At 37.2% G+C, this 18,895-nt stretch overlaps 1 protein-coding gene across 2 annotated transcripts in view; it reads right to left on the bottom strand.

The window, feature by feature from the left end:
- The window catches only part of bach2b (BTB and CNC homology 1, basic leucine zipper transcription factor 2b), a 97,538-nt gene extending 82,534 nt beyond the window's left edge, over positions 1 to 15,004 (bottom strand). The window contains exons 1-2 of one of the 2 annotated variants that reach the window (XM_063495315.1): positions 14,718 to 15,004; positions 1,408 to 1,549 (exon numbers count right to left, since the gene is read on the bottom strand). In XM_063495315.1, the coding sequence (XP_063351385.1) occupies positions 1,408 to 1,446 (39 nt within the window). In that variant the 5' untranslated portion in view covers positions 1,447 to 1,549; positions 14,718 to 15,004. The remainder of the gene's footprint in view (positions 1 to 1,407; positions 1,550 to 14,717) is intronic. The other variant, XM_063495316.1, reaches the window with a different exon arrangement.
- Between the last annotated feature and the right edge of the window lie 3,891 nt (positions 15,005 to 18,895).

Here is an 18,895-nt window from a genome sequence, read left to right as displayed (position 1 = left end):
TTAGTAGAGGGTTAGGGTATAGCACTTTTCTATTCTTTTGAACCACTCAGTTTTTACTAGTACTTTGCGTACCTCACATCCATGGCCAGTTTAGAATTACTGAATGACATGCATATCTTTGAACTGCAACCCAAGCTGGAGTTTTAATAAGGTTCAAACCTGGCGTGGCTTGTGTTTTTCTGCAAAGGAGAGCACTAACTACTGCATCATATCTCGCAGGTAATAATGCCTCAGTGGCTGGAATTTGTAAAAAAAAGATTTATCCAGCATTGCCTCATTCACCCAGTCATACAGAGTGATGGCTGTGAACTACCACCCAATTTGGCGGCTTGTCGATATAGGACGTAGTTTGGGGTTAGGTATGTTGCGCTATAGAAACATAAGGAAGCAGTACTAAGGATACAGAGTACACTTATTTTAGCTAGATTTTCATCGTCAAATGCTTTACAGCAGGAGGTCCAGGCCAGGGAAGCATGTCACTGCTGCCAAAAGTAAAAGTATTCTCAGGGTGTGAAACAGATGCCAGAGCTCCACGTGGTCTGGGCTGAGCCCTCTGACAGTCTGTACTATTACTATAGCAGCTTTAATGCCACCATTTACGCTAACCAATGACACTCAAAGGACACCTTTGCATTTGCTTGAAGATTGTGAAGAAAAACTGGCATAATCGTTCCGTCTTTATGTTCATACGCAAAGCACGTGAGAGCTGCAACATGTCACTTCAGAGTTACCGTTTCCCTTCTAACAAGCATGTATTGAGAGGGAAATTGGACATAAATCAAATTTGCGAGAACAAGGTTAAAGTAGAGGTTTCTTTGCCTTATTTTATAACCGGAGTGATCATAACGATCGTTGAAAGACCGACTCCAGCACAGGAGAAAAAGTTGGATTAATTATCACTGAATATTAAATCTTCTACAGCTGCTACTCTACCACCTGCAAAGGAAGTCAGAGAAGGAAGCTGCATTTCCTTTGCAATAGTTTGTTATAAATGGAAATATGAACATTGTAAAGAATTTATTCGTTTTGAACCGTGTGGTTATCTTGTTTGAGAACGTCGAGGCAGTTCGTAAGCCTTTCTGAATGGTCTGATTTAAAGCAAGGTTTTCGGTTTTTGAGTCCATAAAATCTGTGTTCAAGGGCTAGACGTATGTTTTTGTTGTGTTTCTTTTTGCTTTTGAGACTCTAAATGATCTATTGAATATAAAAAAGGTAGGAAGTAAACATAAACAACTACAAAACAGCTCCGCCTGAAGTTTTGTTTTTGTGTGTATCACTATGACAAATGTTTGCCTCGGCTTCAGCAGCTTAACCACAACAGGAAAAAACAGCCTTCCTGCCAGCAGAAAATCATGTTTTGACATATAAAAACAAAAGGTGAGCGTGTATGGTAACAGTTCTACTTACAAAATTGTCCTTCATCTTCTTTGGCTGATTAGTGATCATTTATCCACGAGCAGCAGACGGACACATCTACATCACTATCAGTTAGAAAGATGCGAGGTCAGAGAGATGATTGGCAGGTTGGTGGAGCGTGGGGAGGGCGTCCCTGCAGCATGAAGACAGACCCTCCTATCATCCACAATTACTCATTTTTTCTTTCTACGCAAACATGTGCACCATTGTCACGTCAGACACACTTCAGATACAAAGATTACAGAAACAGAGACTATTCACAAAATGTTGGACACAATGGCACATTTACAAGAAAGCTTTTTTTAGAATGTTGCAAAAAAACTGTTTTAATACGAGAAAATTCAAGAGAAGTCAAGAAATCTGTTAATTAAGCACAAGTTTAGTTTTTCAGGATTTATAATAATAAACAATATTTATTGCAAAAATCAAAGTAAAATAAAGTGTACTCTTACAAATTAAACCACAAACAGGAAAACCTTTACGTGATGAACAAAAGAACTTTTGATTTTTCCTTTCATTACTATTTGGGCAAAGCGCTTAACCCTATAATGCCCTTTGTATCATATTTGATACATGAATTTCTGAGACCTCTATCTCATCAACGTGATAAATACTTGCCATAATTCCAAAATGTTATGGACAGAACTCTTTTTTTTGGTCTAAAATTAACATTGTTGTTAACAAAAAGTTGCCAAAAACTTACAATGTATCAAATGCAATACAAAAAATATATAATAAATATATAACAAAAATATATCATACATAACATGATATAGCAAAAAACCTTTGTGGATTTTGTTATAAGGGTTAATAAACATCTCAGTTCCCCAAAATCTTAATTTTCTGGCTATTTTTTTGATGGGTTGGGTCTCACAGGGCTAAGTACACAAACAAATCATATATTTCAATTTTTTTCTGCCTGACTGATGTAAAACCTCGGTTACGTAAACTACATGAAATCCCTATTTTACTAATGCTGAGAAAATAATAGCAGCTCACAGATTTTTTTAAAAAAGTAAACAGTTTCCTCAAATATTTAATTATTAATTAAAGTGTATAGATTTTCAGCCTTTGGTTTGGCTATTTAATAATCACTCCAGGTTTTATGCTTGTTCTGCTCTTGCTGTGCTTTTATTTGTGCCAGAAAAAAAAAACATCTTTAAGAAGAGTCTTTCAGCTCTTCATCATGCTGCGCAAATTCAGTAAAATTGCTAAATTTCTTTTGCCAACAGGTAGATAATAATCTGCATGACAAATACTGCAAAAATTGGTTCACCCCCATTTCCACAATACATGTTTTACAATGTTTAAAATTTAAAAAAAATCTTGATTCAGAATTTTCTGTTTTGCTTCACATCATTAAAAACAGTACATGTTTGTTTTTATACTGCAGTGGTTTTATGTCACCAGCACAGCATTTTAATATTGCATCCTTCATTATTTCATTATTTTATCTGGTTTTACTATTAAACATTTCATATTATATAATTTCATTTAACAAACACTAATTCCTATTGCTTTTTAATTTTAATAAAATAATACTATCATATTATAATAAAATAATATGATAGTAAAACTACTCATCAGCTGCAATCACATATAATAGTTCTGAGATCTTCGAATAACGTGCCAAATCGAGCAAACCCTGGCAAACTGATGGGAAGAAGAGGATTTCTGACTCTTTGATAATGTCAAATTACAAACTAACCAGAGTCACATTGCTGCCATCACACAGCTGCTAAAACCCACTGGCTGTGTTAAATGGTAATGTCCTGGCTGTAAGAGTTAAAGGCACCGTGCCTGTGAAATTTTTCACTTTCACTTTCACATCAATTGAGAAAACTTTTTTTCTTAGCATGGCCAAGTGTGTTTGTCACATAAATGTGATAATGATTGTGCACAGAGCAGAGAACGAGAGATTAGCCTGTTTGTTACTATAATCCATCTAAATGGCTAACTGCTGTACAGCCTTTCATTCAGCTGCTCTCACTATCCCACAGTTACTCTGTCCTCTACTTTTGTTTCTCAGACATCTTCTCTGCTTTTCATGGGAAAATCTATGTAACTTTAAAAACGTGCAGCACTGTCTCCATTAGGGCTCCCCTGAGTTTTGCCTCTCACTTAACCTCTGAAAGGCTGGAAAGAAACATCTGCAGAACTGAAAAGCCGCCAGGATCTATATGTCGTTTAATTTATATTATTATTCTCTAATCATTGCTTAAAATAATGATATTCAATAAAGACAAAAAGACTGAACATCTGAGCAGGATTAGTCAGGAGAAGACATAGGGGCACCAAAGAAAATATGTCAATATTAAATTAGACTAAAAATTTAAGTAACACATTTCACATAAATGTGTGCAACTACAAGATGGCACAAAGTGTTGACCAACTCAATTAAAAAAGTTTTTAAAAATCATCACTTACAGTAATTTAATACAAATGGAAAGAGAACAGCATATACTGTTGATATGCTCAACAAATTAATGCTTAAAAATATATATAAATTAAAAACTAAAAAATTAAAAAAATCCTTATTAACTAACTCATACTGAACTCATATTGTCACGTGTCAGGAGTAAAAAGGAACCTTTGCGCTGCGCAGAAACAGTCATTTGATTCATATTGCGATATATATCGATATTAACTGTAAAAGGAATTACAGTGAATTTTTTTTTTTTTTTTTTACACCAAAAAGCCCTAGGCACATAGACACTCACACACGTATATCGCACACAATCAAGCTGGTATGGTTGCTTCAAAACTGCGTGACTGTAAGAAACCAGTCAAGACAATTTTATGTGACGTCTGACCATTGAAATGAACTCTTTCCAGAAACAGAGGAACATATTCTTGTTAAGAATAATATCCATTTTTTTAATCTGTGGGGAAGCATTTAACGGCAGGTATGTGCGTTGCGTTGTGTTGACATGCTGATGAACTGATGAAGATCTTGTGACTCAACAGTGGAACAGCTCTGCCTGGCTGACCTTTTGCCATCTGTCCTTAATGACAGAGTCTGGCTGGTGGACTGCAGGCAGGAGCATTTGACTGCTGCAGGTATACAGCCGGTGCCTGCTTACTCACTGTAGACCATGGGGAGACACAAGTGGACAACCACTGAACTGACCGTGAACTCATATCATACCCACTTCTGGTTTCCCTTGCTGGTTTACAATTAATTTGGGTCACTGAGGCTGAGGCTTGGAGAACAGACTAACCAGAGCTTATACTCGTGTGGAAATTTTTTTATTTGCCATTATTTAACTTTTCTGGATGTCGCATAGACTATTTTTTAGACTATTTTTTTTTTTTTTACTTTTCAAGAACGGGGAACGGCAGACTATCAGATGTCGACATCCACTTACTTTGAGGTCATTTCCTCTGGTTACCCTGGATTATATTGTGTCACAAGTAGGGAGTGATTTTTTGCATTGGTTTTTTTAAAATTACAAAATCAGAACAGTTAGTAAACAAAAGAAATTTTAGCATGTTTTCTTATTTTCTCAGACTCCACCAGGTTTGCTTTGCATGATTCATAGTTGTAAATCATCCTTTATCTTACACTGGGCTTTGGTGCAGCCCTGCAGTTCATCCCCAGTCTAAAACAAATTAGACTGGGGATGAACTGATATTAATGTAATTAACCTTTCAAGCCAAAGAAATTTGGGTTGAAACGTTCTTCAGACTAGCTTGTAAAGACTCATAAAGAAAAAGTCAGAACAGCAGGTGGGTGGGGCTGCTGCGCCTGAGATGATTAATTTTTGGGATGTCGGTGCTCTATGACATCACATGTGTTAAAAACTTGGTAAAGAATATTGAAAACTGAGTTTTTGACTTATTTACCATATTTTTAAACGTTGGCCCTTTTAAGATGAACAATAAGTATTATAACAGAATGTATATGACAATACACTAGGAAAGGAACAAGAAGTTTACTATCCACTTTAACCTAAATCAAACCTAACCTTACTAACATCATAAGTTAGTAAAAAGGTAAAAATCAACACTTGTAAAGCTACGAGTAACTCAAAGCTGTCAGACAAATACTATATTGTAAAAAAAAAAAAAAGAGCGAGAGTGAAAGAAATATTAGTCTGCATAATACATAAAAATGAAAAACTACCTAACATCTTCTACTTGTTGTTGTTATTACTGTAATTTCTAGCTCTCTTCCATGGTGTGTCTTTTGTCTTGTCTTCCTTCCCTTGACCCCAAACAGTTGTGGCAGATGGCTACCCTTTCCTGAACCTGGTTCTGTTCTGAGGGAATTTCCTGTTAAATGGGAATTCTTCCTTCTCACTGTCGCCAAGCACTTGCTCATAGGGGGTCATCTGATTGTGGTGCGTCTCTGTATTACTGTAGGGTCTTTGCAATATAAAGTGCCCTGAAGTGACTGTTGTTGGATTTTGTGCTATAAATATAAATAAATAAACTGGAGTAAAAGAACTCAATTACTTTATTATTAGTGAAAGCAGGGTCCATAGGGTGAACATCACGTTTTCAGTTTCATCGTGTCAATTTTCAGGTTTCTCTCGCTGTATAACTTCATCTTTCCCTTTTTTCGCCTCCCTTTTTACGATTAGAAAAAAGTCAGCCATGACTGCCTGCTGTTAACTGGAAGAAAAAAAAAGGCCAAGAGCAGCAAATTGTGACGATCTTGTTGTAACCTCATGGTTTTTACAGTTCTGCGCAGGGGCTTGATGCAGGAAGTGGGCACATTACTGCACTTCCACGCCCACAGCAGCCCCATTCCCTCCCTCCATTACACCAACCCCCCTCCTAACCACCTGTGCTGGTCTCACAGGATGAACCCCCCTCACCCCTAAAGCCTTCTTTCCTCCGCAACACAAACTCCTTTACAGCTGCACGTCTTTGCCAAACCACATACTGAATGTGCTCTGTTGTTTTACACTCCACTGCTTCAACAACATCAATGAAGATTTGGTTTACTGTAAACTGTCTCCAAGTGCAAGCGAGCATTCGTTAAAAGATTGGGCTCCTCCCAAACTCATCTTCTTCTAGAATTTTCTATACAGAGGTCTGCTTCAAAGATACCCATGTTCATCAACAATATTTTTTGTACAAAAGAAATTCAGTGTACGGGGATTACCCATCATATTGGGACCATAATTTCAGGAAAGATATTTTTTGCTATATTTCTTTTGACATCTCAGTATTCTATTTTGTGAGTAGCTGAATAAATTAATTGTTGACATATACGGCAATTAATAAGGAAATCTGTGATGCTAATTAATCAGTTACCAGCTGTTAATCTTCTCTGTATGTGACATAAACCAAATAAAAATAATTCGGTGGTTGGAATATATACTCATAATTTGCTGGCAACAGTTTTCAGTTACATTAAATTGCAGTGCTGATGATTTCCTCTTAACTTTACATTTTGATATAATTCAGTTCACTTTTATTCATACAGGACCAAATCACAAAAACAGTTGCCTCGAGTCGCTTTATATTGTAAGGTCAAGACCACTATAATAAAGTATTAGACTAATACACACAGAATCCTTAAACTATAATCTTTTAACCATATATCCATTATATTGGCAGAAATCTTCAACGATATTTTCTGTGTTGTTACATCGTTGCATTTAGGTGAGATGACAGTTATTTTATATTGTGCTTTGTGTCAAATTAATATTATTGTTGTTCTTTTTCGTGAAGATATATATAAATTATTGAACTGAATTGAACTATATTGCCAACACAGGAATCATTTACATGTTTGAATACAGCCTAAGGTCCTATTGGTTGGTTTATCATCTAACAAATGCCTGTTAGATATGTTTTAATAACATATTAATATTGCAGTCCTGAGTATTTATCAGGAACTAGTTTAATGTTACACCAATAACTGGGCAGAAGGAGAAAAGCAGTGTTGCAGCAGCACTGGCGAGCTTTTCAATGTGTAACCTGTGATGTCAGTGTGTGGAATAAAAGGGTGCTACACAGAACTAAATGACCTCAGGCTTCAGAGAAAAAAGCACACAGCAGTGTTCTTCTGCTAACGCGGGAGCACGAATAACCAGCCAAAACCAACACGTCTCATTGAGACATCCTTATATTTCTAGCCACAAATGTTTGTGGTCAACAGCCAATATCAAATTCAGGAGTGTCGAAGAACCTTTATAGCTGGAAAAAGAATGAGTTAACTCTCATTGTGCAGACTGATTCTTTTCTAGTATATATAAAAGCAAAGCAAGGTAATTTTACTGGATTGATAAAATAAGTATAATTCATTATAATTAACTAGTGTTTTTTCTGTTAGCCCCTATGTTAACTATTTAGCAGTTCAGCTCAATATCTTAATTTGGTGGAATATTTATTGATGATAAATTTCATAGTTTCAGGCTTAATTAAGTGAGTCTTTTAAGATTTAAAGCTTTCCTTTCCCTGATATATTTATAATGAAGCTCACATTTGACGTGTTTTCATTGTGTGAATCATTAATATCCTTTGAAAAAGTATATTTTTATGAATTTACAAGGTATAATAATTAGTAAGAAATGTTAAGAAAAGTTTATTTGGTTGATTCTGTACTTATAGAGCCATTCTGGATCTTTACTCCACATTGTGAATAAATTATGGACCTTTTGTGGTTTAAAAATGTAATTTTAAAGCTTATTGCCAAATCGAAAAACAAAATCCGTATGCTAATAAACATCAGGGGAACAAAACAGAAATTAGGTAAAATAGTTTTGTCGACCAGAAATATAGGCTGGGACAGCGAAAGTGTAATCATCAGATCTGCCATGAAGAACATCCTGATGAGTCAAAAGAAAACAGCAAAGACAACGTATATATATATATACTGAATATATACACTTCACATGTGACTCAGCAGCTCCAGAGAAAAAACTGATGGCAAACCAGAAGACTACTTCTGTGCTTCAGTTTTCCCCGGGAGGACTACGAGGGGGCCTAACCCCAGAGAAATTCTCTGTTTACGCTGCCTCATTTTCACCACAAAGTGCTCTAATGTGATATGGTATGCATAGCATTTCTATGGTGGCAGCAGGGGGATGGGCTCAGGGGACCACACAGACAACAGTGCTTACTAAGAATAACCCAAGCAACGCTGAGAAAATCCAGCACTCTTATATGGAGGAGCTGGCCGAGCTAGACGCATCGATATAGGCTCTGTTATCGTCACCGTGGTGAATATCCAGACACTGCAAAAGCACTGGATGAGGCTCTCTAGCCGCCATTTTGCCAGTTGGCCCAGGGGAAGAAACACTGTAGCGCACATGTCATTCACATTTAGTGATGCTTGGAAAAAATAAAACAAAGACCACACACAAGTCAGTGGAATTGAAAAACAGCGTGCAAAAGCTTCATCAAAGAGCTTGTTTAAATGTGGAGGCGTGTGTTTCACATGTGCGTAAATGAGAATGCGTCAACTGTAACACATAGCTATTTTTATCAAACTATAGGCGCACTCGTAAGTGAAGTCTCTACATGAGAGCAACAAAATGAGACTTCTTTTCCACAAGAAAAGGAAAAAAGGAATATTATTTAATAAAATCTACAAAGAAAATGTGAGAATTGCAATTAAATCAAAGAAAAAAGCTGAAAGAAAACTGCGACTAAAATGTCTGTTTCTTCACTGCTAATTAACCATATTTGGTAAGGTGTGGATAAAGGCAAGACTGAGAGTCACTCTACAGAGATACACACCAGTTTTGTCTTTTTGGGGTACCAGTTGTTTTAGCTCAGTTATGATGTCATTTAGAATAAAACTACACTTCTTGAAACTCTAATGTCAGTTTCTTGTTGCTTCTGAGCTGAGTCGTAATGTAAATGGGCGTAACTGTAAATTTTGTCTCATATTCTCAATTTATGTTTAAACTTGTGACAGATAATGGAACACATGTACGCGAGAGAGCTGAGAAAGTCAAACTGTGACAAGAAAATAAGATTTAACAATTTCCAATTTACAGTTTTACAAAACTCTTTAATTGATCAATGGTGAAATCAGACTTTTAAGAAAAGGTTAATGGGTTTAAATCTAGGTTTCTTATTTATTTTTTTCTCAGATTGGTTTCTGAGATTTAAGATTTCCAGAATTAGGTTAAAGTAAAAATTAAACTTTAAATATTATTATAATTTGAACTCATGCCACTTTAATCAGTTCTTACAAATGCAGATAACACATACAGTACTAGTCAAATGTCTGAAGACTCATTCATTGATATGACTGGTACTGTTTAATGGATGAATTATAAATATACTTAGACTTCTCTGTTGGGAAACGTCTTTTAACAGAAATCAGAAAACTTTACTATATTACAACCATTTTACTACATTGAGGCTAATTTCCCTCCCTTGTTCAGAGCACTTCAAGGTTTTCTCTAAAGCAGCTTTCAGCCTCATTCTGATGAGTCAACTGTGCCAACAGTAACAGTGCTGCACTAATCTAATATAAACAGGTTACGCTAAATGATTTCTTTTTGTTTACTGAATGCCACTTTACATTCTTCTAAACACCAAACCTCCCTCCTTTCCCTTCACTGAATTGAGTTTTCATTGAGAGCTCAGAAGGTGAAGTCCTCCACTCAGGGAAGAGGTCATCAAATAGGTGGGTTATTTACATGTCTCCATCATTTCTAACAGGCACACAAAGGCACAAACACAAACCAAAACAATCAGAAATCTGACTGTGGTAGTTTGGTTTTGCTAGCTTCTTGGCAAGAGTCAAACACACACAGACAGGCCCTGACTCTGCAGCCGCAGACTGATGGCAGCTGGGGCTGGGTGCATAATGCAATCTGATTTCACACAAGCGATGAGAACACCAGTGCACGTCGCTGCTGTGAAAAGTGGGAAAAGAGAAGAAGAATGAGCAGACATTACATGACACGGAGAAAGAAGGGATCACAACAGGGAGAAAAGGAGAGGGAAAACAATAGCTTTTGCTGTAATGTACAGAATCTGAGATTTCTCCAAGCAGTGCTACTCCAGCTATGCCATCACTGGCAGATGCCCAATCACCTGCCTTTGAGAGTGCAATAGCAACATCTTTTTTTTTTCCTAGCCAAGGCAGTGACTTGGGATATTCAACTGAGCCGATCAGGGGTACTCAGATACCCTTAGTGATGCAAAGAAGCCTTTAAAGATGCAAAGAGAGAAGAGATAGGACCTGCTGCATACACTATCTGCTTTTTTCTTCACATAAATCAGAAATAATAGACCTTAAAAGGCTGCTGATATTGTGAATGTGATCACTTCATGTTGTCCTACTCCAGCTGAAATTTCATGAATCAATAACCCACCAGTACTTGGTTCATTTGGAACACAAGCACCTTCTCCAGTCATTTATTTCCAGTCATTTTTTAATTAGCTGAATAGCAGGATGATTACATGTGGCTCAGCAGAAACAATGAGGAGCTAGCCCTGGATGTTTTAGACTGTTTTAGTCTTCAGGATCCCTTCATGGTCACATGACAGGAACTTGTTGTTATTCGGAATTTTAGCTGTTGAAGACAATCCTGAGGGACTCGAGCAGATCCCCAGAACAGCATTGTTCACAGTGAGATGTTCTGATATAATACCAGTGAGATGGTCCTATGTGTTTTTAAACGGATTTCAGAAGGGCCTTCTTCATTCTTCATTTGGATGCACATAGAGATAAAAAAAGAGAAAGTATTTAGAAGTCCAAAATAAATCTGGAAGCTTTAAGCAAAGCACAAAAATTCAAAAATCTAGCCATTTGGGGGTTATGGCAAACTAATTCAACTATTCAATTAAACATTTACAATGGTTTAACATCATGATACCAATGTCCTTCTGTTTGCTTTGTATTTGTTATTATTTATTTCCTATTTCCTATTTAGTGCCATGGAAAGGAAGGGATATTAATATAAAAATAAACTCTTTACCCTTTGACATCTGAATATTCCTAATCCTAACCCCAAAGCGCCTGCCATTGTAGTGAGCTGAATGTCCATAGGTAATATGCAGAGCTTTTACTAACCCACATCTACACACTGTACTGTAGTTGTGCACTGTCAGTAGTGGGAAATACCTGGAACACAACTTTTCAGTCAGTCAGAAATCTACCTACATGTCATGTAGCATTATCAACATCAGGCTGTATGCTGTTGACTTTTTAAAGAGGCTGTACACAAGTGTGTCTCCTTTTTTGGGCTCAAACACAGAATTAGGTTTAGGTTCACTTTGTTATCATCAGTGATGTCATTGTCCTCACAATGTTCTTTCAGCTCTTAATCACACTCTCTGAACAATTAAGAAGTACTGCATTGTGATGACATTAGCCCCCATCTAACCACTATTTATTCTACAGACTCTTTTCAGTCCTTTTGGATTGAATACAAAATTTGATGGAAACAAGGAGTACAATAAAACAAGTAACAATTGATCATAAATTACATCTCATCACATTACAGAAAACATATTACTGAACATATGACTAGTTTGTACTTTTTGTTCCTATTACATATGTATTATATCATATAATAGCAATCCTGAATAAACAGAAGAAGATGGATGGATTTTATGTATTACTTGCACATTAAAATAGGTAGAAACAAGGCTTGCGGTTACAAGCTACAGCCTGTGCACTGGTTTGACTTTCAAGCTGCAGGTTTTTGGGGTAATTAAGGAGGCAGAAGAGAGAGGGAAATTCAAAACGTGATGCAATAACTGTGCAACAATTCAATATTCCTGTTTTACTGTTGTCTGTGGGAATTACAGTGTGACAAGACAATTCAAATTTTGTGTACTGATGCTGCCAAAATTAGAAGAGAGTTTAATAAAGAAACAAACAAGATATGGTAGTTTTTCATTGCAGTCATTATTGTTGGGTTTTGTAAGGTTGCAGATAATTGATAAGCATTATTGTAATCTTCCAGGTCTATTGTGACTGTACTACTGCTCTGATCTGTTACGGACACCTAGTGTAAGTATATTTGTATATATTGCAAATAAATTGATGCTTATGCAGTGCAACTTATTAGCTGTGGTAAAACTCGTCTGGGCAGTTACTATGAATCATTACTTAAATGTAAGTTGTTTTTTGGGACATAAAAACTACAAATATAGAATCACAAGCTGAATATAATTAATAATAATAATAATAATAATAATAATAATAATAATAATAATATTGGCTTTAAAACTTTGCAAACACTGCCCCATCATTAGGTTTTAAAAAGCTATTTCACCATCTCTGCTGTTGTGAAATTTTCCTCTAGATTTCATTCAAGGATCTTGAATTCTTTGGTTCTTATAAAGTCTGTAGTGTTTCTGAATGCAAAAGCAGAGTCACTGGTTTACACATATCATTCCACATGGTAAGAACACGAGACTAAACGCTGGTCAGAGAACAGACCAGCTGGAACTGAAAATCTTCTTGCTCTTAATGATTGTTGAGTGATGTAATAATGAGATTTCTCACTAGTGATCTATTAAACTGATCGTGCTTCCAATAAAATGTGACACGCAATTATGAAAGTATTATTTTTATGCGATTCGCGTGTCTTGTTTATACTAATGAGCAAAGAAACCAAAGCTTGACGTAAGCTGACAAAGTCACTGTGAGGTTTACAGTATGGACTCCACCCCCTCCCCTCCTCACAGTACACAGAGGACTGCCATGCCTGGGAAAAGAAAGGCAGGGGGCTACTGTAGAGAACAAAGGGTTCCGTGCGTAAAACTGCGCATGAGTGCCACCGCCGTGCACGCGTCGCCAAAGCAGCGCGTTGTCTGTGAAAATGTGAGTTCACGTCAGCTGCCTTTACACCACCAGTGAGATCCTATTAGCTCCTATTACCCATGCACCTGCTCTCGGCACAGCTTAAACCCATCCCTGTGGCGGCTGCGTGGAGTCAAGGCGTTTCGGGTGTTTCAAAAGAATGCGCGACGCATCATGACAAAGGTTCTTGATCATGATGATGGAGGATCCATCCATGATGCTGCGATCGTTCCGCCGTTTGCTTTGCATCAGCACTATCAGACAAAGAGGATGGTATGCTTCCTCGAAATGCTGCATCACCGCATTTATAGCAGCATCACTCCGCTCCCTTATGATTCCAGGCCCCTCCGCTGCCGAGGCAAACACATGGCCATCAAACAATAGTCATGACGAAACAAACACTATTAAGAAAAAGCCCTGCCTGCCTGCACACTCTGCACACACGCGTCTCTTTAACGACAGAGGGAAACAATGCAAACGCCAGTGCCTGCAGCCGCCGATATGAAGCCAACTAATCTCACTGTAAACACAAACGAGGCACATTCTCATAAATCTTTTTAAGGTCGTAATGCATGGCAGCACGTGACACTACACTGTTTATATATATATTATCCATGATCACAATTTTTTTAAAGAGTCACCTTAAAAATGCCCCTTTTTATCGACTGAGGTGCATCTCAGCACATTACTGACTCAAGATTGACTAAGACGCGATTGCAGCATCCCCTCACATGACAATGCAGCTCCGCGCATAAGGGTGCAGTTTGATTTAAAAATGCCTATTTTATATTCTCGAATATGATGGCAGACTAAGAAATATATATATAATAATGAAATATGGGTTTAACGTCAAACGAGGGATTGACTGTTATAATGTGGATTAATGATAAGGTGTGCTTATTTCAGTTCAGTTTATTTTATTTATATAGCGCCAAATCACAACGCCCAATGGGCTTTATATTTTAAGGTAAAGACCCTACAGTAATACAATAATTTCACACAGAATGAAATAAACTAGAATAGCGGTAGTAACAGTTCTAATGAGCTCCACATGAACTAGATGCACACGTATTGAACGAGGAAGGTGTTTAATGACTCTGCATGTGGCAGCTCATCCTGACGGATCACCACCGACTACTTTATCATATTGGATAAAAAAACAAAAACAAAAAAACAACATTACAGAGAAGCACACAGAGAGCGGTGACTCAAAGCATAACAGGATGCGGTACAGAGTTGTGTTTCACTCCTGAACCCGCGTTCACACCCCATCACATTACAGGCTTCAATATTCGTACCACGCGCCAGGCTTTCAAGATTCATGCGTGCGGTTCTGTTTTTTTTCCCCTATAAAGTCGATTTTTTATGCATCTCAGTAGGGGGCTCTGTTGGTAGTAGCCCACTACCACTGCGTCACTTATGCAAGTTTGCGTCTCGGTTATGAGAGCATCAACAATAGACCGAGATTGAAAGCTAACAAAAAGAACAGCTAGAGAGCGAGAAAAGGAGCGAGAAAAGGAGAGAGAGAGAGCGGTCAGAGAGAAAAAAGACGTGCACGCCAGCTCACCTTTTCCGTCCTATTCTGCTCGTACTCCAGCCCTTTTGTCCGTTTCCCACAAGTTCTTTCACATGATGACTCGGTTTGCCGTTTCCTCAAACCCTCCTGATTGCAGATGGATGACTTCTCTCGCTGCCGCAGCTCGGTTCTTTGTCACTTACAAGAATGTTAATTTAAAACACACACACACAGACACACACACACTACAGTGTCTGTGATTTTACGATTTGTTGTGTACGTGTGCGCGCGCGCGTGTGTGCGTGTTGATCCTGCACGGCGTGCCGCTCCTTCTCTGCTGTTTGTTACACTCGACTGGAACGCCTACTCTCAGTCGCTACATTGTTGACATTCGCCCGCTGACGTCACTCATCCTCTCATTCACAACATCGTTAGTGCGACGCGTCGTTGCGTTGAAGCCGGCGGGAAGCGGGTGCGTAGTCCTTCGAAAGTGCGCAACGGAGCTTGGAGAATCGCACTATTCTGACTTTCTAGCTCAAATCCCTCCCCCTCGCGCTCGCTGGCTTTCTGGACTCCCTCCCTCCCTGCCCTGCACACCATGCTTTCTCCTGGTCCTCCCTCCCCCCTCTCGTGAATGCAGCGGGAAAATTACGATTAATGATGACACAAGGCATTTTTTTTCGTATGTGAGAACAATTAAAGGGGATGTTTAGCTGACTTATTTTCCGATCACATTAAAAGCCTGATAAGGGAACACTGAAATCTATCTATCTTCTTTTCAAGTGTGGGAACTATTTTCTTTAATGTTGTTATTATTCACACGCTCCTCTACCATTTTTATTTATTAATGTGTTTTACTGAACTCATTACCTGACACACATTTGCAAAAAGAATAATTAATAGTTTCAGCTCCCAACTTCCACGTAATTAACAACACAAAAGTCAGTGTATCAGAATGAAAATATACTTAAAAGTACCCAAAGTAAAAATAATCATTAGGCAGATTCAGCCTTTTCAGAATCACATATTTATCTATTATTTATAAATAATTTATTTATTTATTTACTTATAGCTATAATGTTGTTAAATTACTTATACATGGGATAACTTTTAATTCATTTAGAATTTATCTGTACAGTGCCAAACAACAACAACAACAGTTGGCAAAGACATTTATCTCTTATAACTTATATTAAGAAGACCGATATTTTTAAATGTGGATAATAATAAGTAAGAATAATCTTAGAAAATAAATGTTGTGTAACACAAAGCTCACTGGCCACTTCATTAGATACTTGTTCTACTGTTTGTTAAAGTAAATATCTAATCAGCCAATCACATGGCAGCCACTGAATGTATTTAGATGTGTAGATATGATCAAGATGACCTGTTGAGGTTAAAATTGACCATTAGAATGGACGGGAATGGTGATTTAAGTGACGCTAAAGCTGATATGGTTGAAGGAGCCTACTCTTAGTATTTCAGAAAGTGCTGATCTGCTGTGAATTTCCTGCACAATTATTGAACAGTGTGAAGAAATAGCAGATATTCAGTGAGAAAGCAGTTCTTTGAGCAAAAATGCCACTTTTAATGTCAGACATCAGAGGAGAATTGTCAGACAACTCAAATAACCACTTGTTATGCAGAAGAGTATCTCTGAACACACACAACAGCAAACCTTGAAGCAGATGGGCTACAGCGTCAGAAGACTACACCAGGTGCCACACATGCCAGCTGAGAACAAAAAGTGAGTCAACAGTTTGTAAGGACTCGCTAGAAGATTGGAAAAAAATGCTGCCTGCTATGACGAGTCTTAAATTGTACTGCAATATTCAGCGCTGGTGATGGTCTTTTGGCATGGCAGGGTTGATATTTTTTGGCTATTTCCATTGCCTTTAGTACCCAGTAAGCATTGTTTAAATGCCACAGCATATCCGAGTGTTCTTTCTGACCATAGCCATCCCTTTATGACCACAGTCAGAACAAACAGACATTTGGGATGTAATGGAACAGGACATTCACATCTTAAAATTGTTGCCAACAAATCTGCAGCAACTGTGCAATGTTATCATATCACAGAAATACAGTAAAATACCACTTCACTAAAACTTTACTTCAATAAAGTGTTTAAACTTTATTAAAAGTTATATTCTATGTCCTGTCATGACAACAGTTTGACAGTACTGTAGCACTCTGGCTAGTGTAAGTTCTTAAAAAAAAAACAAAAATGAAATTATGAAAAACTAATGAAAAATTTGTCACCTAAGAAATTCAGTGTTTTTATTCTGTGATCATTTTAATTAATGTTTATAACACACATGTTTTGTGTGCAGTGTAAAGTGGGTCTCTTCTAAATAACTTAGCTACTAAATAAATAAATAAACAAATAGATATAAGCATCTAAGGGCTATTGTGCAAATGAAGTTCAACTATGCCAAGCTTTCTTTGCATTAGCTGGCTTGAAAAAACCTAAAACTCCAGTTGGAGATAACAGGTATCACAGCAATTAAGAGAAAGTTATTAACTTTCCATCCTACTCAAAGGAGGTTTGGCTCAGCATGTGAAGCAGGGCATCTACTAGTTGTAAAGTTATTGGTTTGATCCCTGACTAACCCAAAGTGTCCTTAGGCAAGATAATGAACCCCGAGTTGCTCCTGATGCTCCTGGAGTTTGAATCTGCGAGAGAAAACACTTTGACATAGAAAAAATTGGGTGAATGAAAAGCACTTTGAATGCTAGAGTAGAAAAGCAGTATATGCGGACCAGTCCATTAACCATTTATTCTTCTTTACACAAAATGACCCTTATTAGTGCAGCCTTCTCAAATCAGAGACACTATCAGATAGTGATGAGAAAATGGTGATTGGAAATCTCTAAAGAACATACAACAGTAAAAAGCAATGATGTTACAAATAAGACAAAAGATTAATGCTGCAGAAAATTGTTGCTTTTAGGATTTATCAAACATAGTGGTAAAAAGACATCTTAACTCCAGTTAATTATTTTATAGCTGAGTTTAAACTCAGTGCTACTGTTTGTTTCGAACATGTGGCTCTGAAACTTCATCGTGTGGCTCATATTTTAAATATAGTTAGTTTCCTGGTTACACATTAGCATTAAAAAAAATATTGTACAATAGGACGGACAGAAGACAAAAGAATGTCTCTATTTTCTCCTCAAACAGCTGACAGTATTATTTCATATGTTCTTTAAAAACAATTCAGATGTAACCATTCAAGTAGAGATTGCTCTTTTGTTGAACTGCAGTCAACTGTCAGTTGGGCTACAACTTATTACAAAAATTCGATCAACTCCTCACATCTGACACAGAGAAGGTCTTAGGAACCAAAAAGCGTCAGGCTGTGGGGCTGTTGCCAGTTTGCCTTGATGGTGATGAATATGAGTGCTCATATTTCTCTTTAAAGAATATATTCTAATATTGTAATGTGCACACTCAAACCTGGAGACTGTAATTAGTGCAAAAACCACTTCGTTTTCTCACGAACGGAAATGCAAATGAATGGTGCTTTATGAGCTGAGCGAAGTTGTGAAAGGGGAGTAAGCTGAAGAACTCTGCTCAGCTTAAATACCTGGAAGGCACTCGCACCCTTTTTGGACAAGTAAACACTCACTGGAGCTGTTTTAATTTCTAACGGGAGAAATGTCCCCTGGGGAGTTTGCATGTAATTATGAATTATCATTGTAAAACATACAGCCCCTTCTTTGTGGCAGAATTTACTTGGATATTGGATACTGGATATTCCACTGAGTGGCATTCAGAGAATAGCATTAAACCAACAATCTGAAATTGTGCTGTTCCTGACATCAAAATAAAAAAGCCAGCAGTTTTTAAGGTGTTCAGATAAAAGGCAGGGAGATATTATACTTTTGTACAGTATGAATAGGGAGGTGGTGATAATAATTCATGACTGTGAGTTCATTTTATTAATTTTCTTCTAGCATAACTCATAAACAAGAATTTGTAAATAAGTAAGCCCTGATCATGAACACTGAACATGCAATTAACATGTAGAGAATAATGAAACACAGTCAGAGATGAAACATGGACTGTCTTAATTAAAGGATATGTCAAGAAATCATCCTTCTGATGATCAAAGCTGCAATGCCTAGATAAGAAGTACATATTTTTCAGGCTTTCGAACTAAATAAAGAAAAACATCATAAAATTAACATAAAATGTCAAATAAATAATCAAATAAACAAAAACC

This window comes from Pelmatolapia mariae, linkage group LG15 (assembly GCF_036321145.2).
Source record: "Pelmatolapia mariae isolate MD_Pm_ZW linkage group LG15, Pm_UMD_F_2, whole genome shotgun sequence".
NCBI classification, from domain to species: domain Eukaryota; kingdom Metazoa; phylum Chordata; class Actinopteri; order Cichliformes; family Cichlidae; genus Pelmatolapia; species Pelmatolapia mariae.
Note: the sequence above shows the minus strand (reverse complement) of the source record. Positions and strands in the feature narration are given on the sequence as shown.